The sequence below is a fragment of the Xyrauchen texanus genome, chromosome 3 (assembly GCF_025860055.1).
Source record: "Xyrauchen texanus isolate HMW12.3.18 chromosome 3, RBS_HiC_50CHRs, whole genome shotgun sequence".
NCBI classification, from domain to species: domain Eukaryota; kingdom Metazoa; phylum Chordata; class Actinopteri; order Cypriniformes; family Catostomidae; genus Xyrauchen; species Xyrauchen texanus.
Window position 1 is genome coordinate 10,919,445 of NC_068278.1, and position 16,988 is coordinate 10,936,432.

The following is a 16,988-nucleotide window of genomic DNA, read 5'->3' on the forward strand; positions in this document are numbered from 1 at the left end:
AACTAACTGATGTATAATATGTGACATTCTATCAAATCGGTCAACTCCGACTGGCCCAAAATCTGCATTGACTAAAACCAATTACAAATTAGGGCTTAAATCAATGTTAAAATCAGGTAGTGTAACCCAGCCCTTACCCAATGAGGTCCTTCAATGAACAACAACTAATTCTGCAGATTACTCCACTGGGTCACGTAAGGAAGTAACTCTCCCCTAAATCCTGAATGGTGCTTTAAGTAGAGCAGAAATGCATCGGGCCGTGACTTCTGTTCATAATTCTAGCAATTAGGAAGAGGAAAAAACATTCCCAAGCTTGTGCAAAATCTTGCTCTGGGGAATAGGTACTGATGGTCCCTTCTATTTTGCCAGACAGTATGACTTATTTAATTCTTGCTTTAATGTGTGAAATTTTGTCAATGTTTAAAAAAAAAAAAAAATGTTATCCCATTTTCTCCCCAATTTCGCATGCCCAATTCCCAATGTGCATTTATAACCTCATGGTGGCGCAAAGACTCCCCTCAATTCGGGAGGTGGAAGATGAATCTTACGCGTGAGACTTAACGTGTGTGGAGGCTCACGCTACTCATCGCGGCATCTACACACAACTCACCACACGCCCCATCAAGAGCGAGAGCCACCTTATAGTGACCGAAAGGAAGGTAACCTAGGCAGCATAAATGTAATCCCTTATGACTCGTGTGGTTAATTCCATGTCTTTTGAAGTTATATGATCACACTGGGTGAGAAAACAGAATTTTCAGTCAAATATTGACATCTGGCACAATTGGAACACAGTGCAGGCTTCAATACAGTGATTCATTGAGTCTGCACGCGGTTGCCCAGTACACCATTACAGAATCATTATATATCAATAAGACTCAATTGTTGCTTCTGAGACCGTCAATCCACGCATCTTATCACGTGCCTTGTTGAGCACATTACCACAGAGATATAGCGCCTGTGGAGGCTTCGCGCTATTCTCCACGGCATCCATGCACAACTCACCAAACGCCCAACCGAGAGCGAACCACATTATAGCGACCATGGGAGGTTAACCCATGTGATTCTTCCCTCCCTAGCATCTGGGTCAATTTGGTTGCCAACACAGCACTCGGTTTGTTATTTTGCTGTTGAGCTTTCAAAGAGATTGCCGTTTGTCTACATACATTGCACAGATTTAGTTCATTTACCCTTGCTTCCAACTTACAAACAGCAGTGTTTGTTTACACTGATGACGTCATCTCAGGACCTTCTGGTCACCTCTATGTATTATGTAATTTCTGCAAAAGTCCAAGTAGATCAAGAAAACAGAACTACTGAACTTCAATCTCATTAAACAGCAGGGCAAAAGCACCATCACTTCCCCCAACCACCACTTTTAATGTCATTAGCAACCACTGAAACATGAGTAAATTGAAACAAACTCCAGAGGTCGTATTTGGTTTGGTTGATTCATATCTAATCCATGCACTTTTGTTTTATCAGCATTAAGATTTTAGGTTAATGTTTTTATGACAGTATGAAGGAAAAGCCTATATAAGTGCTTTCCTTTCACTAATTTTAATAGTCCTGTAGTGTTACAAATAGATCTTTAAAAGTACAAATATTCCATTATATTCCAATGTATCAGTAATCGAAAAGTTGTCCTTTTGCATCCACGCTAACAGGTGTCATTTAATATTAACAAAGAATAATAAATGCAGTAAAAATATTTTTGTTCATTGTTAGTTCATGATTCCCTAATGCATTAACTAATGTTAGCAAATTGAACCTTATTGCAATGTGTAACTGATTTATATTTATTTATTTATTTTTGTCCTGAAGGCTTGAAATCAACATTTCTTTCTATTCTTAGCCCTATTAACCTTTATTCTATTCACTTTTATTCTTTGTAGAAAAAATGCAATGAAAGTGAATGGTGACTGAGGCTGTTATTCTGACAGCCTCATTCAAATTTTTGGTTTGGTGAATTATAGTTTCCTTTTAAGAAAATAAATATTATAAAAATGATGACAGTCCCAATGGAGAAAAAAAAAACACGCAGCTTTTCAGTGCAAAAACTAACGTCATCACTGTACATCTGCCTGACCTAAACCTTTACCCCTGCTCCATTTCCAGCTAAATCATTTTCCCCTGGAGGTTAAACGGCTCACATTACAGCGCTGTGCTGCTAGGGTCAATCTCGCCAGAACGTCCCTGTGTTACAGAAGGTCCCACTGGCCTTACAGAGGCGTGTTCTCCCTCACACTGTACCATTCCTTCCCCCTCAAGATTTACTGGTGTCACTAACCCTACAAAGTCTCAGTAGCAAAGCCATGTTTCCGGTGTAGAAAAACTCTCCCTCTGGACTTAAACATACAAAGCATGACTGAGTATACAGTTGACATTTTTCTGTGTTGAGGAAAAGGAAATTGCACTTCGTCTTTATTTGGACAAGTTCAATTATGAAGGAACTCGCCTTGTGTTTTGTCAGTATGCCAGTATGTCACATGTCCCTTAACAAACACAAACCCACAATACAGACTTCATCTACCTGGTTTAAAAGAAAAACATTACTATACCTAAATGTTTCAAAATTGTTTTTACATGGCTCGTTGTTTGTCTTGCGGCAGTTTCCTAGTGAAATGAACACTACAGGCTTTAAAGCAACAATTACTTTTATTCTCTTTTGCACAAATCAGGAGTAATACGGCAGATTATCAGCTCATAATCACTATTTTTCACCCTGTTCTACACACAATACTATCTTAAGACATCAAAACACTTTCACTATGGTGCATGACTTGCAAGGCGATACATATTAACATATGCATAACAGACATGGTTGCTTCAGCAACTGCGTTCTTCATCTCACATTTGCTTTTCTGGCACTATCGGTTAGGTTTAAGGTAGGGAGGTCAGTATTGTTGATTTAAAACTCGATACAGCATTAAGCTTCTGTATGGGAGAATATTTAACTTCGCTTTTAGCACCACACAGTGGACATTTTATATCATAACTGCTGAGATATGTGTGATAAACTACGTTACACTAATAATATCATTTTGTAAAAATGTTGTCAGCGTCAGTGGCAGATTTAGACATGGGCGAAGGGGGTGGGGGTCGCGGGGATGAGGCGGCGGTAAGAGGCAGCTGCCCACCTCCCCCCCTGGTCAACAACTTTGGGGGCATGTTGAAGCGGGTTTTGCTCAGGGCGTCAACCAATCTAGAACCGCTACTGGCCAGAGTGACATAATTTTCATTGAATCAGGCTTGACTCTATATACAAACTTTATTTTCCGTTTGCATTTATATAAAAATAATTACGATTTACGCATTTTAATTGCATAACACAATTCCATTAAATTGAATTGCGTAATGTTTAATAAAATAAAATACACATTTTAAGCAGTATTCTCACGGAGCCCCGAAGTGACCTGTGCAAAAAAAATCTAAGAGAATTTGGCGTCGCTACGAGAAACTTTCGGCGTCGCTACGAGAAACTTTCGGCGTCGCACGAGATACTTTCGGCGTCGCGCGAGAAACTATGAGCGTCGCGCACGAGAAACTATGGCGTCGCGCACGAGATACTTTCAGCGTCGCGCGAGAAACTATCAGCGTCGCGCACGAGATACTTTCAGCGTCGCGCCGCGAAACTACTCAGCGTCGCGCACGAGATACTTCAGCGTCGCGCACGCGTTACAGTTTCGGTGTGTGTATAGCTCTTTTCGATTAGCGTCATTGCCATCATTCATTTACTCAAAGATACTGAGAGCATGGATGCGCATGAATTTATAGAGATATATTTTAAACTTGGCCTTCAATACAAAGACATTACTGTCTATGACATTTGTAATACTGTCATGGCTGAGACACGCTTTGATCTGCCAAAGGACACTAATCAAGCAATAGACTTGTACTTGTACTTGCATTTAACACGAGAACTACGAGATTATATAACTAGCCTACTAGAATGGCCATAGTGGTCATTCTGACCGTTAGACTGTACCAAATGTCATGTCATATTTACATTCGAAACTTCTATTGAGGTTTTAGAATGAAGCTTCTAATGTCTGTCGTCATATTTTATATCAGTCATCACCCTAAAAATGTATTGAATAAAATAGAATAATATGGATCAAATGGAGCATAGCTGAGCATGAGATAGTCCTACATAATCCGATCTTTTTTGTAATATATAATAGTGCTAGACTATACACAAACATAGGCCTATATATATTATATATTAGCTGCTAGACTGCCCGGAGGAAGGTGCGTGCCTCAGCTTTGTGTACAGCAAGTTTTTTCACTGGAATCAAAATCCATGAATAAATGAATCTGTTATATTAATAATAAACACCAGGACACGAAATTTTAATTCTAATGAATGTGAAAATGTATTAGTTCATCGACAACCACAGAACTTGCTATTGTAGCTGATTGATACAAATTTGATTATTTATATTCTATTATTTTCTTTGTAAAATAAAAACAAATCAATGCAATAGCTTATAAAAACATCACCAATGTGTATTTCAATGCATAGTAAAAACCTTAGACATGTATGAATCACATATAGGCCAAACCCAAAATGGCCAAAACAGTTAATAAAGAATATGAACATTAAGCTAAACTGTGGGAAAACTGATTTAGAAAGCAATATTTGTTTTACTGTGAGCAAAAATATCATGCTGTAAAACTATAATGAAAATATTATGCTGTAAAATCATTATGAACGAATTCTCCTAAAAGTGGGCTCACTTGAACAAAAAGGGGCCCCATTTTAGGAGAATAATTTAATATAAATAATCAAATTTGTATCTGTAATCAGCTACAATAGCAAGTTCTGTGGTTGTCGATGAACTAATACATTTTCACATTCATTAGAATTAAAATTTAGTGTCCTGGTGTTTATTATTAATATAACAGATTCATTTATTCATGGATTTTGATTCCAGTGGCGGCTGCATAGGATTGTTTCAATTTCCAATAAATCCAGAGCGTTGTAAAGTCCAAAAGTCAACATGTTTTGAAAAAGGATAGATGTAATAATTTCCAAAATTCACAACATGTTTTTATCTAACGAAATATTCACCTCAATCCATGTTTGTTGGCGTTTAGACTTTCAAAACCCTTTTCACTGTGGTGGAAAAAAACTTGCTGTACACAAAGCGAGGCACGCACCTTCCGGGCAGTCTAGCAGCTAATATATAATATATATAGGCCTATGTATGTGTATAGTCTAGCACTATTATATATTACAAAAAAGATCAGTATTATGTAGGACTATCTGCGTTAAGCAGCTCCATTTGATCCATATTATTCTATTTTATTCAATACATTTTTAGGGTGATGACGATATAAAATATGACGACAGACATTAGAAGCTTCATTCTAAAACCTCAATAGAAGTTTCGAATGTAAATATGACATGACATTTGGTACAGTCTAACGGTCAGAATGACCACTATGGCCATTCTAGTAGGCTAGTTATATAATTCGGTAGTTCTCGTGTTAAATGCAAGTACAAGTACAAGTCTATTGCTTGATTAGTGTCCTTTGGCAGATCAAAGCGTGTCTCAGCCATGACAGTATTACAAATGTCATAGACAGTAATGTCTTTGTATTGAAGGCCAAGTTTAAAATATATCTCTATAAATTCATGCGCATCCATGCTCTCAGTATCTTTGAGTAAATGAATGATGGCAATGGCGCTAATCGGAAAAGAGCTATACACACACGGAAACTGTAGCGGCGTGCGCCGCGAAAGTATCTCGTCGCGCGCGATAGTTTCTGCGTCGCGCTGAAAGTATCTCGCGTCGCGCGAAAGTTCTCGTCGCGACGCGAAAGTTTCGTCGATGCGCGACGCTGATAGTATCTCGTCTGCGCGAAAGTATCTCGTCGCGCGCCATAGTATCTCGTGCGCGCGCGATAGTTTCTCGTCGCGCGCGATAGTTTCTCGTCGCGCGCGAAAGTTCTCGTCGCGCGCGAAAGTATCTCGTCGCGACGCGATAGTTTCGTCGCGTCGCGCGAAAGTTTCTCGTCGCGCGCGAAAGTTTCGTCGCGCACGCGATAGTTTCTCGTCGCGCCGCGAAATTCTCTTAGATTTTTTTTTGCACAGGTCGCCGGGGCTCCGTAGTATTCATTTAATTTGGTTAAACATGACTATTCAGGTCTTAAATCTTAAAAATAGGCAAAAAATATGTTTTTGTTTATGTCTACATTTTTTTTACTTCTTTCTATTGAATGGACAAAATATTCTTATCAAAGTCTACATGAATTTTCCTTAACTGTTTGTAGAGACCAATGTCAGTTAAACCCGCCCCTTAAAGACCCATAAAATAAAATGAACATTGGTTGGTCTTCTACATGTCACTCAAACAATCTCTTCCTGTCTAAGTAGTATGCTGCTGCCAAAATGTTCTGCAGTGCAAAGTAGAAAAATATTCTGCACAAGTCTGGCCATGTGATATACTACATAGCTCACGCTCACACATGATGTAACAGCCTATTCACACGAAGAACAAAATAAATGGCAGAAAAAAGTTCTGTTCACACCAAGAGCAAAGTAAAAGAGCACTCTAGTCATTCACATGCTACAAGAGCAAAACAAAATGTATTTCATATCAAACTAATATCAGTTTGATTTTCAGTAAATTTCAGTATGAATTGGTCCGTAAGAATGCACTGCTTTGGTTTTAACAAAAAAACTAAACAAAAAAAATGCTCAGAAAATTGAGTGTTGAGCAACCAGTACATACTTCCTTAAACAAAAACTATGTGTCTGCCAAGACTTTCACTTTTACAAGATTAGTGCCTGCCTTTGATAATCCTGCATTATTAACAGTATCCAATAATCTGCCCCGATAGCACTATCACTTCACAGGGTCAAATACCAACACAGATTTGCATTTACAGGCCCTGAAGTTTAAACTAGATTGCATTACAAAATGGTTTGATGCACTTATGTTACCTCAGTAGTATACTTTCCAAACAAATGTTAACAAGTCATTACAAAAACCTGTGCTGGCACGACACTAAGCAGAGTTCTTATTACCCAAAGGAAAAGAATTGAATCAATGGAAATCATTGAAACTTCAGACATCATCAACAACAGAAGTTATATTACTGTGAAAAAGCATCTGAAGTTTTTCTTCTAAAAGTCCAATGGAGTATTTCTTACCCTACACCCATCAAATTCTGGTACCATCAAATTCCTTCTCAATGCCACTGGTGTTCCATTAAAAGATCCATTACAAAGCCAATGCTATCTTGCTCTCATCACAAGTGAATCAAATGAATGTTTAGAATTACATCACCCACAGTGGACGCAGGAGAAACCCTAAACAGATTAAAGGCAAATCCTCTTAGCAAGTAAGCCATTAACCAACTCTGTACATCCTCTTTCCAGGTCCGAGAAACCCTGGTAAAATAAATGGATGTTTATTTATAACTCCGGAAATGGCATTTTACTTGTTGAGTACAGTTGAGAGCTCCTCGACTAATAGATAGTGTTATTCAGATTGATTAAAAAACACATAACTCATTCTGAGAACAATGCATCCTGCTGAGGTCATTAATGATTTATTTCCAGCATATTTCGTTTTTATTTTAGCATCTTGGGGCTGCCCAAAGGTATTGCATTAACAGATATAATTACAAATGTTTAAGTGTTAAATAGAGGTCGACTACTAGTGGATTTTGCCGATTCCAATATCTGAGGTGTTGGGAAAGGCCGATAACAGATTAATTGGCAGATAGATTAAAAAAAAAATAAAAAAATAAAAAGATTTAATTCTTTCTTTACTATGCCTGGCAAAGAGAAAGAGTCCAAAATGAATAAAATCCCATATGCAGTTTGTTCAACCAAAACCTCAAAAATAACCAGAAACAAAAAAAAAACAAGATTTGGTGCATAACATAGGACTTTTAAGTAGGGGTGTAACGGTATGACATTTTCACGGTATGATAACGTAATACCATGGTCATAAAAATGACCACGGTATTACGGTTTCATGGTATTTAGGTGCATTGATAATATTAAAAGCAGTTCAATATTTGGTTATAAAATAGGCTATTTCTGATAAACACCGATAAGTATTTCAGTTATAGCCAATTCTTGAACTTTATTTTGGATTTCTTATACTTTACCTTCATGCAATATCGTCAATGAAAATATTTCAACTGAAAGATAACTGTCCGTTTTAAAACCAAGGTATATTGTGAAACCTTGTAACTGTTACATCCCTACCTTTAAGTATAAACAAGGCAGAAACAAACAAGACTCTTATTTTGAAATGATGAAAAACATATCGGCAACAATCGGCATAGATTTTTGCCGATAACCGATAGTTCCAAAAAGCAACTATTGTGCACCGATTAATCAGGCTTTAATAGGCAACATAAGAAGTCCGGGAAGGGCAAATTTTTTTAAGTTGCCTTACAAGCTGTTCACACACTGGCAATAAAAGGTGAATATTACATGAAAATTGTTACATATTGCACCTTTAAGTAGATTGTGAGGGTAGGGAGATGGACTAATTTATCATTTGCAATGCTTCATAGGAGTGTGTGGTTGTTGCTGAGCTCTTTTACATTTACAAGGTAACAATGACATCTCATTGATTGATCTCTCTTGATGATTATGGGTAGATTAGTTCTTCGCTAGAAATTCAGCTATTAACTGATTATTTTAAAATGAACATCAAATTACACAGATGCATGGCTTCTACTGAAGCATAGATTACTTAACAATCCCAAAGCTAATGGAGGGTAAATCAAAAAGGTATCTATGAAGAAAATAAATATGATGTTCACTTCTGGAACTGTACTGCTGCACTTTATTTGCTACTCTTTCACTATAAGTTTTCCACTAATAACCTCAAAAAGCTGTCCTTGGATGGTCTCTGAAGCCACACCTTAAGCATCAAATAAACTTTCAGGACAGTGCAGCTGTCGTTGCATTCATGTCCTTGTATTTTCTGGGGCAGTATTCATGAGGGAAGGTTGAAAAGAGAAGGAGGCTATTTAAGAGACCTGAAATGGAGTTGTTCAGTTCAGATTAAATCATTCAGGTTTAGGTCAAAGTAGCTTCATACTGTAGCTGTGAATGACAGATTTTCCAAGCCTGCATACAATTTACAGTAGCAAGAAATGTATGTGAACCCTTTGTAGTTGGTTTTCTGGATTAATTAGTCATAAACTGTGATCTCATCTTCTTCAAATTCACAAGTACAGACAAACACAATGTGCTTAAGCTAACAACACACTAACACTTATAATATTTCATGTCTTTATTGAACACATCCCATTAACCATTTACAGTGCTGTGGAAAAAGTAAGTGAACCCTTGGATTTAAAAACTGGTTGATCCTCCTTTGGCAGCAATAACCTCAACCAAAAGTTTCTGTTAGCTGCGGATTAGACCTGCACAACGTTCAGAAGGAATTTTGGATCATTCTTCCTTCCTGCTTCAGCTCAGCCATATTCTTTGGATGTCTGGTGTGAACGGCTCTCTTGAGGCCATTTCACAGCATCTCTATTGGGTTAAGGTCTGGGCTCTGACTGGGCCACTTCAAAAAGGTGGATTTTCTTTTTCTGAAGCCATTCTGTAGTGAATTTACTTTGATGTTTAGGGTCATTGTCATGCTGCATCACCCAACTTCTACTGAGCTTCAGCTGCCGCACAGACACCCTGACATTATCCTGTAGGATATTTTGAAAAACTTGGGAATTCATTTTTACCTCGATGATGACAAGCGGTCCAGGCACCAAAGAGCCCCAAATCATGATGCTCCCTCCACTGTACTTCACCATTGGGATGATGTTTTCATGTTGGTTTGCAGTGCACTTTTTTACACCATACGTATTGCTGTGTGTTCTTCCCAACAATTCAACCTTAATTTCATCAGTCCACAAAAGATTTTTCCAGTAGTGTTGTGGAGTGTCAAGGCATGCAGCAGTGTTTTTGTTGGAAAGCAGCGGCTTCCTTCGTGGTGTCCTGCCATGGACACCATACCTGTTTGATGTTTTCCATATAATAGACTCACGAATAGAGATGTTAACCAGTTCCAATGATTCCTTCAATTCTTTGGCTGTCACTCTAGGGCAATTTTATCCACATTGAGCATTCTGCGGTGTTCCCTTTGAGTTATTTTGGCTGGTCGGCCACTTCTAGGGAGAGTAGCCACAGCACTAATTTGTCTCCATTCATAGACAGTTTGTCTAACTGTGGACAGATGAATATTTAAGCTCTTCAACATAACTTTGTAACCCTTTCCAGCTTAATGCAAAGCAACGATTATTGATTGTAGGTCATCCAAGATCTCTTTTTTCGAGACATGATCCACATCAACAGATGTTTCTTGTAAATAGTAAACTCAAAATGTTGGAGTGCTTTTTATGAGTTAAAGTACCTCTAACCCAACCTCCAATCTCGTTTCATTAATTGGACGCCAAGTTTGCCAACTCCTGACACTAATTAGATTTTGTTTTTCATCATTAGCCTATGGGTTCCAACCTACACTGTGTATGTTTGGATGTAATAAATATATACGCAAGAACAATACTTTAATTTGTGAGTTATTAGTTAAAACAGATTGTGTTTGTTCATTAGATGAATTGTAAACCGGATTTTTAGACAATGTTATACATAAATGCATTATACAAAATGTTTGTGGTACTATGCAGCAGTGTTGCAGAAGTGTCCTGCATTTAGGGTGCATTTAAGATATCCTGTACAAGACGTACGGTTCAGAATAGCAATTTTGTGCATGAATGATATCCCTTAGTAAAAGTAAAGATTGAATTTCTACCATACCATATTTTCATTATTATAAAGCAATAGATAAAGCAAAAAGTACTGTGGTGGTATCATGGTTCAGTGATGATATTAGAAAATAATACAATGCTACTTTTTTGTTTAATGACAAACTCTTGATTTTTTTTACTTCTTTTAAACAACTAAAAAAAAAATCACTAACCCATACACTTTAATATCCATTATGGTGCTCACTACAGCATGATAAGTGCAGCCAGATCAGGCTGTTTAATGACTGTTCACATGAAGTGTATATAAACATGCTGCAGCTGGACTCCCTTTAAGTAAACAAACAGTGGTTAAGACATAGGCCACTGTTTTTCTTCTGCGCTTTAATATAACACTGCAGCAAGAGGATAAATCTGTCCCCCTGTCCTTCCACTCACTTGACCTGGCTGTGAGTAAAAAGGCGTTGACATGGCTCTCATAGTGGAAAACCTCTCAGGTATCTGATTGGTGTGATAAGCCATCTAATCCTCAGGCAAGCTAATTAGACGTCACTCCTAGAGTATAGTGGCTAACATTCAGTTTTAAATTGACAATTACTTGGTTGAGCTAGACAAACCAGTCAGGAAGAATATGACAATGCCTAACCTACTTTTCAAGTTAGGCTAGGTAAATAGAGGTCAAAGAATCCATCTTTGAATACACAACCCTACTCTATGAAACAAGCAGCTTTTGTTTTTACACCTTGAAACATTATATCAAATGAAAATGTGCATCAAAAGTTCAACATTCAAATGCAAAATATCTGTAAACAAAACCTACATATGACATGAGCAGGATGAATTCATTAAGGCTGAATGTACTCTCACAAAGAGTTGTGCATAATATCACAAAGCCTATATGCCTTTTGGACCACAATATTTTGCTAATTCAACGAGCAAACTTTAAAAAAAATACTAAATAAATAAATAAATAACATCCAACATAACGGACAATAGAATTTACAAACATTTTATGACATTTTTTTTTAAATGTTACATTTTTTACCTTTGCATATCGGTCCATGCACAGCATTTAGGACTTCTTTAAAAATATTAAAAATATATTTTTGACATTTAACAATGTACATCTTAATGATCTGTTAAGCATTATAGAAGGTAATCATGTCTGTTAAATTATTAAGACAAGTTAGGCCTATTATAAACCTCGATACATGTTTAGCTCAGTCGACAGCATTTGTGGCATAATGTTGATTTCCAAAAAAAAGAACATTTCAGCTCGTCCCACATTTTCTTTAAAAAAGCAAAAATTGAGGTAACAGTGAGATACGCACAATGGAAGTGAATGGGGCCAATCTGTAAACAGTAAAATACTCACCGTTTCAAACTTATAGACAAAGACATAAACAGTATGCGTGTTAACATACTTTTTAATTTTTTTTTTATTTGATAAAATCACTTATTAACCTTTTCTGTGTAGTTATATCAAATTTGGAAAATTTGGCTTCGTTGCCATGACGACATAACTTTGTTTTCCCTAAAACTGTAAAATGACTGTAAAAACTGTAAAACGATACACCAGTTTCAACAGAAGAATTAATGTAAGTGCTTTTATTAAGTTATAAACTTCACCCTCCAATATTTGGCCCCATTCACTTCTATCGTAAGTGCCTCACTGTAACCTCGATTTTGCAGACAGGTTTTTGACAGAAGTTATGTTTTCAGCAGGGTCTACTTTATAGAATAAAGTTATGATGACACATTTGTATATTTTAAAAGATCAAAGGGGTAGTCACAATACGTAGTATGTCCCCATAATTATAACTCTCCATAACTATGTCTATACCAAAAGCCTGACAAAAACATTTATCAGCAGCTACAACTGGACTTGCAAAGTGACGTTATCGCGCGAGTGTGTGCAAGTGTGCGTGTGCGTGTGCGCGTGTGTGTGATGTCCTTTACCATTTCATCCTCGTCCCCTTCATTTTCTCCTTCATGGTGATCCCCCTTTCTCTCTTTTGTCATCGTGTTTCTTTCCTTTACATCATTCTCCTTCACTGTTCCTTCGAGACCCACAATTAAGGAGTGACATTTCAATTCGTCAAAGTGTAACTCGGGCTCATATGAATCGGCTCGCGTCTCGCCTTCTGACAGCGTGTCCGAGCCGGATGAATCTCCGCCGCCGCCGCCGCATGATTCACAGTGTTCACTCTCCATTGCCCTAAAACATCTCGTTAAATTCTGTTCAACTGCAGTGACATGTCCAAGGACAGCTCGTCTGTGCTCCGACTGAGCACTCAAGCCAACTCTTCTAACTCCCCTGTTGTTATTTTGACTAACATGACTGTTAAGTTACATGGCAAACATCCATTCAGACTGAAGTTTGTTCAATACCTCACTGCAGTGTCTTTAACTGGAATCTGCGCTCATTGGCTCAGGAGACTCGCCCGTCAGCCAATGAGCGAAGAGCGCGCTGTTCACGTCCTTTTAAATGAAGAGCGCGCTGTTTACGTAATCCCTCACATACCATGTTATGTTCTGTTTGGCCTTTTAATTGGCATAATATGGCGCAATTGTTATAATCATAAGGCCCACTGTACCTATAGTTTACACTTATTTCCCATTTAAAAATATGTTGAAATAAATAAACAGATAAACCTGTAGTGGGCCCTGACAACTTAATTCTGGTATTCTACATTACTAAGAAATAAAATACAGCAATACACTTTCAAAGTAATTTAATACAGCCTTAAAGCAAATTAAAAAGCCAAACCAGAGTCCCCATGAATGCAAGGATGGAGTGGAAAGAAATATATTAGATGTGGTCATCACTATCATGATAGATTAAGTATCTAAAACAGAGATGGGCTCTTTGACTTTTCTGGTTAATTGGTTAAATAGAAATGTAATGAGCTATTATACTCCCTGACAAAGGCAACACGCAAAATTGAGATATGTCTGAAGTCAGGTCTTGAGTTTGGCACATATGGTAAAATTCAGATAATACTTGATGTGAAAATGCAGCTACTTCAAAATCAAAATAATTAAAGCCATTTTTTTAATCAGTTGGGGGTGTTATTTACTGAATTTGGCCTTTGTAGGGTAGTATTGGCAGTATTTTATGTAAATTTGCAGGGATTTAGATGGATGGATGGATGGATGGATGCAAGTATGGATGGATGCATGGATGCATGGATGGATGGATGCATGGATAGATGCATGGATGGATGGATGCATGGATAGATGCATGGATGGATGGATGGCTGTTGGATGGATGCATGGATAGATGCATGGATGGATGGATGGATGGATGGATGCATGGATGGATGCATGGATGGATGGATGGATGCATGGATAGATGCATGGATAGATGGATGCATGGATAGATGCATGGATGGATGCATGGATAGATGCATGGATGGATGCATGGATAGATGCATGGATGGATGGATGCATGGATGGATGCATGGATAGATGATGCATGGATAGATAGATGGGTGCATGGATAGATGGATAGATGGATGGATGGATGGATGGATGGATGGATGGATGGATGGATGGATGGATGGATGGATGGATGGATGCATGGATGGATGGATGGATGCATGAATAGATGCATGGACAGATGGATGGATGGATAGATGCATGGATGGATGCATGGATAGATGCATGGATGTATGCATGGATGGATGCATGGATAGATGCATGGATAGATGCATGGATGGATGCATGGATAGATGCATGGATGGATGGATGCATGGTTGGATGCATGGATAGATGCACGTATAGATGCATGGATGGATGGATGCATGGATAGATGGATGTATGTATGGATGGATGGATGATTGGATAGATGCATGCATGGATGGATGGATGCATGAATAGATGCATGGATAGATGGATGGATGGATAGATGCATGGATGGATGCATGGATAGATGCATGGATGGATGCATGGATGGATGCATGGATAGATGCATGGATAGATGCATGGATGGATGCATGGATAGATGCATGGTTGGATGGATGGATGCATGGTTGGATGCATGGATGGATGCATGGATAGATGCATAGATGGATGGATGGATGGATGCATGGATAGATGGATGTATGGATGGATGGATGGATGATTGGATAGATGCATGCATGGATGGATGGATGCATGGATGGATGCATGCATGGATGGATGCATGGGTAGAAGCACGGATAGATGGATGCATGGATAGATGCATGGATGGATGCATGGATAAATGCATGGATAGATGCATGGATAGATGCATGGATATATGCATGGATGGATGGATGGAAAGTAATGCCACCAAGGGTTATTTTCAAGGCAAATACAGAGTAGTTTAACATGCAATGACAAACAATAAACAACAAAATACCACAGCACTGTAAAAAGACACGAAGTGAAGACGGCATCTCTCAGCGACACCGAACTTTCAACAGGAGAAACAGAAGCATGCGTCCTGCAAAGTACTACAAGACATGACTGCTAATCTTGGCTGGGATGGTGCTTTACAAATTAGGTCCAGTATTTCACTTACAACTGCAGTGTGATTTTGGGGAGCTAATGTGGAGGGAGTGGTAGATATCTGATGTCCATATAGGGCCATATAGCACTGCTAGAGACACCACCAGGCTTCTTTATAGGCACTAAAAACTATTGCACAAAAATATCTCTTATTTCCATCGCATGACCGTCTTTGATCTTTAACAGAGTGAAGCCAAGACAGTATTAAATGTTGTTGCTTTCAGCCAATGACAAAAACAGAAAAATACTACAAATTTCTGGTGCTATTTTGTGATTGGTTGGGGCTGTCTAGAGCCCACCCTCAGTGTTTGCAACACACAGCCCATCCCCAAACCGTTTTTAACCAATATATAGATCGTAAAAAAAAAAAAACAATAACAAAAAAATATATATATATATATATATATATATATATATATATATATATATATATATATATATATATATTAAATATATTAAATATATATAATATATTATATTATTAAATATAATTACATTTATAATTTAATTGTATATTAAATATATAATATATATTAAATATATGTTATTTAATACTGTGTTTGCCAAATGTTCAATTGGGTGGGCAAGACTCATGTTTGGGTGGGCGCATCCGGCACTGTCAGTGAAGTTACAAAAGCTTTTTTTACTCTACATGGAGCAGGAGCGCCTCACGGGGGCAGTAGTGTTACATCACATGACCAGCTGAATACTACTAGATTAATCTCAGTGAATGTTCTGTTAATGGACACTTTCACTCATGGATTAAATTAATCTTGGTTTACTATGCTTGGTGAATTTCTTCAGTGGCATTGATAATAACTGAAAACTACTGTTTGAATGATGCTTCATCCGGGCCACTAGATGTCAGTGTAAGCCATACTTCGACAAACTTCAAAAAATTACTTAGTGCACCTTTAAAGCTTTGTATTGACATTTAAAATGCAAGATTTCTATTATCTGTTTGTAAATGCTCATGCTTCAAGTGGATGAAATATATATTATTTGGCAAATCCTTATACTTTAGCCACTGAATGTAGCCAGCAGTGATAAAATTGATATATTTTTTATATCAAGAATTTTTTTTTTTTGTGTTAAAATTGGATAAAAAACTGCATGTATAGTAATTATACAACAATTAAAAAATGTTTATTTGTGAAACCATATGTATTTATTATGTAACTGAAAATATTGTATGTATTGTATGTAAATATAAAATAGTTACGTATAATTCAAATCTATCCTAATATGCAGCCCTCAGTACATATAAGTAACATCTATTGATATAAATTATTTACCCAGAATGCAGATGATTTAATAATAAATAATAATTATGCAATAATATTGCACCTGCCAACCTGATTTCTGTGTTTTCTTTAAGGACAATAATGGGTCATAGGTAGCAGGTAACATAACATGACCATCTCAAAGGCTGTTATGATGTACTGTGTGACACTGAACATTGCAAAAGTTCAAGAACAATGAACATATATTGATTTATTTAATTGCTTTCCATGACTGTAATCTATATTATTTGCTCCATTTTCTATTGAATCTACATGCAGTTAGTACAATTATTCCACTAGATGGCACTCATCAATAACATTTAGATTGCTTGAAACGATCTGTACTGTGGAAGCCCTGAACCGCAGTGTGAAAAAATGTAACCTCAATCTTTTAGGTCTGTGCCTTCTTGAGCCTATATTCTACTA

At 37.4% G+C, this 16,988-nt stretch overlaps 1 protein-coding gene across 1 annotated transcript in view; it reads right to left on the reverse strand.

Annotated features, from left to right (window-relative positions):
• The window catches only part of LOC127625308 (microtubule-associated serine/threonine-protein kinase 4-like), a 171,067-nt gene extending 158,028 nt beyond the window's left edge, over positions 1 to 13,039 (reverse strand). Inside the window, exon 1 of the mRNA XM_052100522.1 lies at positions 12,706 to 13,039. Within this exon, the coding sequence (XP_051956482.1) occupies positions 12,706 to 12,960 (255 nt within the window). The 5' untranslated portion in view covers positions 12,961 to 13,039. The remainder of the gene's footprint in view (positions 1 to 12,705) is intronic.
• Positions 13,040 to 16,988: the final 3,949 nt, after the last annotated feature.